The sequence below is a fragment of the Lolium perenne genome, chromosome 1 (assembly GCF_019359855.2).
Source record: "Lolium perenne isolate Kyuss_39 chromosome 1, Kyuss_2.0, whole genome shotgun sequence".
Taxonomy (NCBI): domain Eukaryota; kingdom Viridiplantae; phylum Streptophyta; class Magnoliopsida; order Poales; family Poaceae; genus Lolium; species Lolium perenne.
Window position 1 is genome coordinate 112,603,962 of NC_067244.2, and position 7,418 is coordinate 112,611,379.

General features: G+C 50.7%; 1 protein-coding gene across 2 annotated transcripts; it reads right to left on the reverse strand.

Moving 5' to 3' along the window:
• Nucleotides 1–5,070: 5,070 nt before the first annotated feature.
• LOC127299385 (xyloglucan galactosyltransferase KATAMARI1 homolog) lies at nt 5,071–7,106 on the reverse strand. 2 transcript variants are annotated; one of them, XM_071829073.1, is made up of 2 exons: nt 6,901–7,106; nt 5,071–6,784 (listed from the first exon to the last, which is right to left on the reverse strand). In XM_071829073.1, the coding sequence occupies exon 2, from the start codon at nt 6,625–6,627 to the stop codon at nt 5,410–5,412; it is 1,218 nt and encodes a 405-aa protein (XP_071685174.1). In that variant the 5' UTR covers nt 6,628–6,784; nt 6,901–7,106; the 3' UTR covers nt 5,071–5,409. The 2 variants fall into 2 exon arrangements, with proteins under 2 accessions (XP_071685174.1, XP_051185304.1); XM_051329344.2 differs by having other exon boundaries at nt 5,071–7,106.
• Nucleotides 7,107–7,418: the final 312 nt, after the last annotated feature.

Sequence of the window (7,418 nt, forward strand, 5' to 3'; positions counted from 1 at the left end):
TACAGAGAAGGGAGGAGATCAGGCTGCAGAAAGGGACCTATCTGTTCTGTTACATGCTTTGCGGGTGAAGTTCCCAGATGAGTCCTTGACATCTATTAGAGAGCGGCTTTGGAAACAGAAGGATATGAACGCTGATAAAACAATGGTGGTAGTCCCAGATAAGGTGGAAGGATCAGAGGCCTGTGCGTCAATAGCTGTGTTTGTAGAACCCCTGGCAATGCTAAAGGGACCATTTCCACCAAGTAGTTCGGACATGATACATGTGCTACGAGGATTGAGTTCATGGGTGGCCTCAGAGGATACTGCGGATATGGAGATGTTGGAAGTAAACTCAATCTTAGGTAAGAGGATGGCTAGCCATGCTTAAGAGTATGACGGGAGTGTGGATGAAAAAAGGGCACTGATAGTGCATGTAAAAAATGTACATGGTTCGATTCAGAAAAAAGGGAGATGATGTCAGATGGAGAGGGAGGATGTTTTGGAGGCAACCAGCCCTGGGGCCGCTGGTCAACTGACGGGGACGCACGGCGCGCCCCGTCAGCAGCAATGAATTGCTATGGGTGGGACTGTCGGGGCGCGGGGAACAAACCGACAGTTTGTGATCTCACAACCCTCTCTAAGGCTGTGCAGGCGAAGATGATTTTCCTCTGTGAGACTAGGCAGAAAGCGGATAAAATGAAACGTCTCCGTGGTAGGCTGGGTTTGAGGGGTTTTGCTGGTATTGACAGTATGGGGCTGAGTGGTGGACTAGCTCTTTTCTGGGAGGAGAATTTAATTGTGGATGTCGAGGATGTAACACACAGATACATTGATGTGTTCATTCAGTTAATCCTCGACCTGAGAATCGGCATCTCATGTGGAGCATTCTATAGAATTTGAAAATCAGTAAGATTTGCCTTGGTGTGTACTGGGTGATTTTAATGAGGCAATGTGACCGTCTGAGCATATGTCCACATCGCCGTGACCAGAGGGCCAAATGATTGCTTTTAGGGACGTTTTGGAAACATGTGGGTTGATAGACTTGGGGTTCTATGGCTACCCTTTTACTTATGATAACAAGAGAAGAGGTACCAACAATGTTCAGGTGAGGCTGGATCGGGTGGTAGCAGATAATGCTTGGAGAAATATCTTTGCTGAGGCACATGTTAAGCATTTGGTGAGCCCGTGCTCTGACCATATCCCGTTCGTGTTGTACTGTGTTAAGGAAAGTGGACCGAGAATCCGACCCAACAATGCTCGCTATGAGGTGATGTGGGAGAGAGACGCAAGTCTTCCAGAACGTGTTGAAACTGCATGGGCAAAGGCTGGGCCAAAAGCAGACTTGGGAGAGGTTTCAGTCGGACTTAGCAAGGTAATGAGAGAGCTTCAAGTCTGGAGCAAGGAAAAAGTCGATAATGTTACAAAGAAGTTAGAACAATCGAGAACAAGGTTGGAGGAGCTGATGAATATGAATGCAGACCGAGCAGAAATTAGGAAAGTCTCTAACAGTATGAATGAGCTACTATACAGGGAGGAGATGATGTGGATGCAACGTTCTCGTATCGATTGGCTTAGAGAAGGGGACAAAAATACGAAATTCTTCCATTCCAAGGCTATCTGGAGAGCAAGGAAAAATAAAGTCAAGAGACTCTGTGATGATGATGGCACGTGGCATGAGAGTCATGAGGAGATTAGTGGCATTGCCACGACTTATTTCCAGAAGCTATTTACCCAGGATGCTAGTCTACGTGCGGATGCTATAATTGAGTTGATTGAACCAATAGTAGATGCCGAAACAAATGTGAAGTTGTGTGCTGATTTTCTGACAAAGAAATAGCTGATGCCTTATTCCAGATTGGTCCCCTTAAGGCGCCGGGCAAGGATGGCTTCCCTGCAAGATTTCTGCAAAGGACTTGGCTGCATCTAAAGGAGGAAGTTATTAATGGAGTCAAAGAAATTTTCAGAACGGGAGTTATGCCACTAGGGGTAAATGAGACAGTAATTGTGTTGATTCCAAAGACTGATGTTCCTTAAAGGATGTCTGATTTCCGTCCTATCAGCCTTTGTAATGTTATCTATAAGGTGTTGGCAAAATGTTTAGTTAACCGGTTGAGACCAGTTCTGGGTGATATCATATCGCCTGAGCAAAGTGCTTTTGTCCCGGGTAGATTGATAACAGATAACGCTCTAATCGCCTTCGAGTGCTTCCACTACATTAAGCAAGAGAAGGACCCAGCGAAGAGCTACTGTGCATACAAACTTGATCTTTCAAAAGCATATGATCGTGTTGATTGGGGATTCTTGGAACGAATGTTGCAAAAGATAGGCTTTGATCGCCGGTGGATTCAGTGGATCATGACATGTGTAACCACGGTGAGATACTCAGTGAAATTAAATGGAGCTATCTTGGATTATTTCGTACCGACGCGTGGACTTCGGCAAGGTGATCCCCTTTCGCCTTTCTTGTTTTTGTTTATTGCTGATGGTTTGTCTGCACTCTTGAGTCATAGTATTGAAAGACAAGTGATAAACCCCTTGAAGATCTGTCCGCAAGCACCCGGCTTATCTCATCTCTTATTCGCGGATGATACACTGTTATTTTTTAAGGCAGACCAAGAGCAGGCACAAAGGGTGGTGCAAATACTTGATGAATTTTCTGCTGCAACCGGCCAACTAATCAATCGGGCTAAGTGTTCCATTATGTTTGGTGATAATTGTAATGAAGACATTAAGGTGGCAATCAGAGACACGCTGCAAGTGCGAGAGGAAGCCTTTGAGGACAAGTACATAGGATTCCCTACACCTCGACGACGGATGCACCGTGATAGATTTCAAAACCTACAAGGTAGATTGACAAAGAGAATCCTTGAGTGGGATGATGGACTGCTATGGCAAGCTGCGAAGGAAATTTTGATCAAAGCAGTTGGCCAGTCGATACCGACATACCTGATGGGTGTTTTCAAATTACCTTTCTCTGTCTGTGATGACTTGACAAGGATGATTAGGAACTACTGGTGGGGCTCAAAGAAGGGAAGGCGGAAAACTCATTGGAAGGCATGGGACCAGATCACAAAACCGAAATCTTATGGTGGGTTGGGGTTCAGAGATTTTCGCCTCTTTAATCAAGCCATGTTAGCCCGACAAGCGTGGCGTCTGTTGACACAACCAGAGCGCTTATGTGCACAAGTGCTTATGGCCAAGTATTATCCGCAAGGTCAGCTGCAGGACACAGTTTTCCCAAGGGGAGCTTCTTCGTCTTGGCAAGCTATACAGTATGGTCTAGAGTTACTGAAAAAAGGGCTGGTCTGGCGTGTAGGGAATGGTAGGAGTATACGTATCTGGCGAGACCATTGGCTGCCGAGACCTCATTCTTTCAAGGTGATTACTGTGCAGGTAGACTGCCGTATTCGGAGGGTGTCAGGCCTTCTAACGCCGCAAGGTGCATGGGACATGCAAGTGCTCCACCGGTTTTTCATGCAGATTGACATTGATGAAATAGTTAAAATTCGACCATCACCGAGGATGGAGGACGATGTCATGGCGTGGGCACCGGAGAAATCTGGGGTCTTCTCTGTACGTAGTGCGTACTAGCTTGCGTGGGAAAATCAACATCGCCATTCTATTGGCGCAGCGAGCAGGGCACCGGATGGCACTCGTGCCATCTGGAAGGCAGTGTGGGGGTGCCCTGCTCCCCCAAAGGTATGCACATTTGCTTGGAGGGTGGCAACAAATTCTTTAGCAACTTGGGAGAATAAATGTAAAAGAAATTTGGAGAAAATTGACACATGTGTCATTTGAAAATACTTTACATACTTTTTGCAGGTGTCCGACGGCGGTGGTGCTGTGGAATGCGATGAAGGAAGTGTGGCCACTACCACCCCTGGAGGATGTGAAGAACACTGGCTCGGAATGGCTGCTCCAGTTGCTGGATAGGCGGGAAGAAATAGTGTGCGCCATGATGCTTATGACGTTCTGGAAGACTTGGTATGTACGCAATGAGATTATTCATCACAGGACGGCCCCTAGCATTGAGAGTTCCAGAAGGTTTCTGCTCCAGTTGCTGGATAGGCGGGAAGAAATAGTGTGCGCCATGATGCTTATGACGTTCTGGAAGACTTGGTATGTACGCAATGAGATTATTCATCACAAGACGGCCCCTAGCATTGAGAGTTCCAGAAGGTTTCTGTGTAGCTACATGGACTCGCTGTTGGCCATCAAGCAATATCCGCAGGCGGACGCAGCGAAAGGAAAATGGGTCATACAAGCCCCTGGATGTATGCAAGTTAAAGATGGCCAAGTGAAAAAACCTGCCCAGGTTGTGGAACCGAGTAAATGGTGTTTCCCACCGCTTGGATGGGTGAAACTGAGCGTTGATGGCTCATATATGCAGGAAGAAGGAAATGGTGCTGTTGGTATGGTGCTCCGGGGGAGTGAAGGCGAGCTCATTTTCATTGCGTGTAGATACCTGAGTACATGCACGAGTGCCTTGGAAGCCGAGCTTGCAGCAGCAATGGAAGGCATATCCCTGGTTAAGCAATGGTCTAGTCTACCTGTCACTGTTGAGACGGATGCTTCCGAAGTGGTCAGATTGGTTTGTTCCAATGTGGGCGACAGATCCTCTATGTCATTCCTTGTTGGAGAAATCAAACAGTTGATCAAGGAGTCCGTTGAGATCAAGGTGGTTCATATCAAGCGAGAACAGAATACAGTTAGTCATGCTTTAGCTTCCTTTGGTAGAACCTCTAGGTGTTCTATGGTCTGGCCGCGGTCAGGGCCAGTAAACATTCCGACTTTATGTCGGCGAGATTGTAATCTTCTAAGTTAATCAATATATATCGTTCGCAAAAAAAAAGGATCAAAACCTAATGACTCTATTATCTAATTAATACAATCCCATTTGTCCCGCTAAAAAAGCTATCGACCTCTCCTCGAAAACAAAGAATGCATAATATAGCAAACTCACAATCCCAGTGATCTAACGCGACGTAGGTTCGCTGCTTGTTTTGGGAAAAAAAAGTCCCTTAGTTTAGAAAGGAGGGAGTAGTGTTCTCCATTTTTCCTTCAACGCACATAAATGGACATATTTCACTGAAAAATTTTAGTTGATGATTCATATCCCACAATACAAGTCGTCCTTTTCAATTCCCAAAATTAAAATTATTTTCCAAAGGTATATATCCCCAATAGATGCATCTTTCCAGGCGTGCAGTACACCAGTACAATACACATCTGTACACTATCGTCTGTCGCATGCGCGAGAAAGCGTACCTGTTTACACGGCCGATGTGCAAATTAACCAGTAGCGACCCGATCCGGAATTCAAGCCACGAAACAGGTGAAGTCACCCCGTCACGCGCACATTTTGGGACTGTTTGGCTTGATTCAGACCGACCCAACAACGTGCGGACCGTGCCCCGGCGTGCACAGGTGTCAGTGCTCCCGCTCCCCGTCCCGGACGACGTCGGCCCCCTCGCCGCGCCGACGCTTCGCCACCCGATCAATGACGGCCTCCACCGCGACATCGAACGCGTCCTTGAAGCCCACCCGCCGCGATCTGGGGTCCGCGTACACCACCCTCGGGATGAGCCCGATGGCCTCCTCCCGCATCCTCCTCACCTCCTCCGGCGAGATCTTCCTCAGCGTCTCCTCTATGCTCACGTTCCGCGCCGTCAGGCCGGCATGCGGGATGAGCACCGAGTACCTGCCGTGGTCTCTCGGGAAGTGCAGCGTGTACTGGGTGTACGCCGACCCGGGGTGGAAGAAGACTGGGATGCAGCCCGCGACGATGGCGTCGAACGTTGACCGCCGGGTCGCCGTGTCCCCTCGCGGCTGGAGGCAGAACTGCGAGCTCTCGAAGACCCGCATCACGCCGGCTGGCGAGTTGCAGTCGGCCGCGCCACCGCCGCCCACGACACCGCCGCAGTGGAAGAGCTTGCAGCCGCTCGACGCGCGGCACTGTCGGATGATCTCCGCGCGGACGGTTTTGTTGCTGCCCGGCCGCGGGGCGCCGGCGAAGGAGAAGAGCCACCTCCGCTCCGTCTTCCGCGCCTTTTCTTGCCAGGCCGACACGTCGGCGGCGGTCTCCGGGTGGAAGTACGTCGGGTACGGTATGGCCAGGTTGGTCTGGTTCCACGGGGACGTCTCTAGGACGAGCACCGTCATGTTCTCCACGGCCGGGTACCTGAGCAGCTTGGTGCCCCACAGCTCGTCGACGTCGGCCTTCCGCCGGAAGTCCCACGTGGTGCGGCCAGCCACCAAGAAGTGGTCGCGGCCTCCCATGGCGGCCCACTCGGGGCGACGCACCAGCCAATCGATCGCGTCCAGCTGGAGCGCGTCCCGCACGGAGGTGCTGTGGTTGTAGAGGAACCTCCCGGATTCAAGGCCGGCGTAGAACGGGACGAACACGGCTGCGGCGAGGGAGGAGTCGTTCGTCAGGCACTCGTAGCGCTTCATCCGGCTGTGCAAGATGAGGTCCAGCATGAACTGGTCGGTGGAGTACCAGCCGCGCCCGGAGAAGACGCCCCCCTCGTCGCCCAGCGGCATCCCAATGCCGTCGTTGGCCACGTACGGGCACATGTCCAGCCACGGGTGGAGATTGCCGCAGTCCCGGACAAGGTCCTCGTTGAAGCGCGCCGGCATGTCGTACATGTAGATGTACCGGCCGTCGCAACGGTTCGCCGGCGCCGGCGCCCTGATCGTGCTTCGGTTGGCCTCGAGCACCGTCGCCCGAGGAGTGAGCGGTGCGCGCTCCCCATCCAGCGCCACCGGCAGCTCGGCCGACCCGGGATTTTGGTCCACGGTGATGCTGGACAGCAACGGAAGGGATGACACGATGACGGACGCCATGTTTCCCTGTACGGCGTAGTGCGCGTAGAATACCAACGCGGAGAAGGTGGCGGCGAGAATGGCGAGATGGCATACCAGAGACCGCCGGGGCGCGCCGCCGTCAGGCTTGTCCGCGGCGTCCACTGGATCCTGCTGGATCTCTGCCGCAAAAGTGGTGGTAGACTTCATCGGAGATTCGGCCAGGAGTGTGCCTAGTTAGCTAGGCTCAGTCATATGCTGCTGCACATCTTGAACCACTAACACGCGGACTTTTGCACTAAAAAGAAGCAAACGCTGCAGAAATATAAAATACTACTACGGTAGTAGTATCCGAGATGATCACTCAGCTGATCAGGAACGCCCTGTTAGTTTATAGCCCCGGGATTATAGGCCGACCATTGATTTGCTCCGCCAGAAATTTGTGCTCTTAATAACACGCGTCCAGCTACACTGTCGGTGCTTATATATTACTCCTCCGGTTAATATTTTCTGAAACGAGTTACTCCACCGGTTAATCACCTCTGTGCTGTGCATTCTCTCTCTCCTGTCTCCACAGATACGGTCAAAAAAGGAAGCAGCAAGTGATGATCACATATTTCCTAGATCGTGCACCG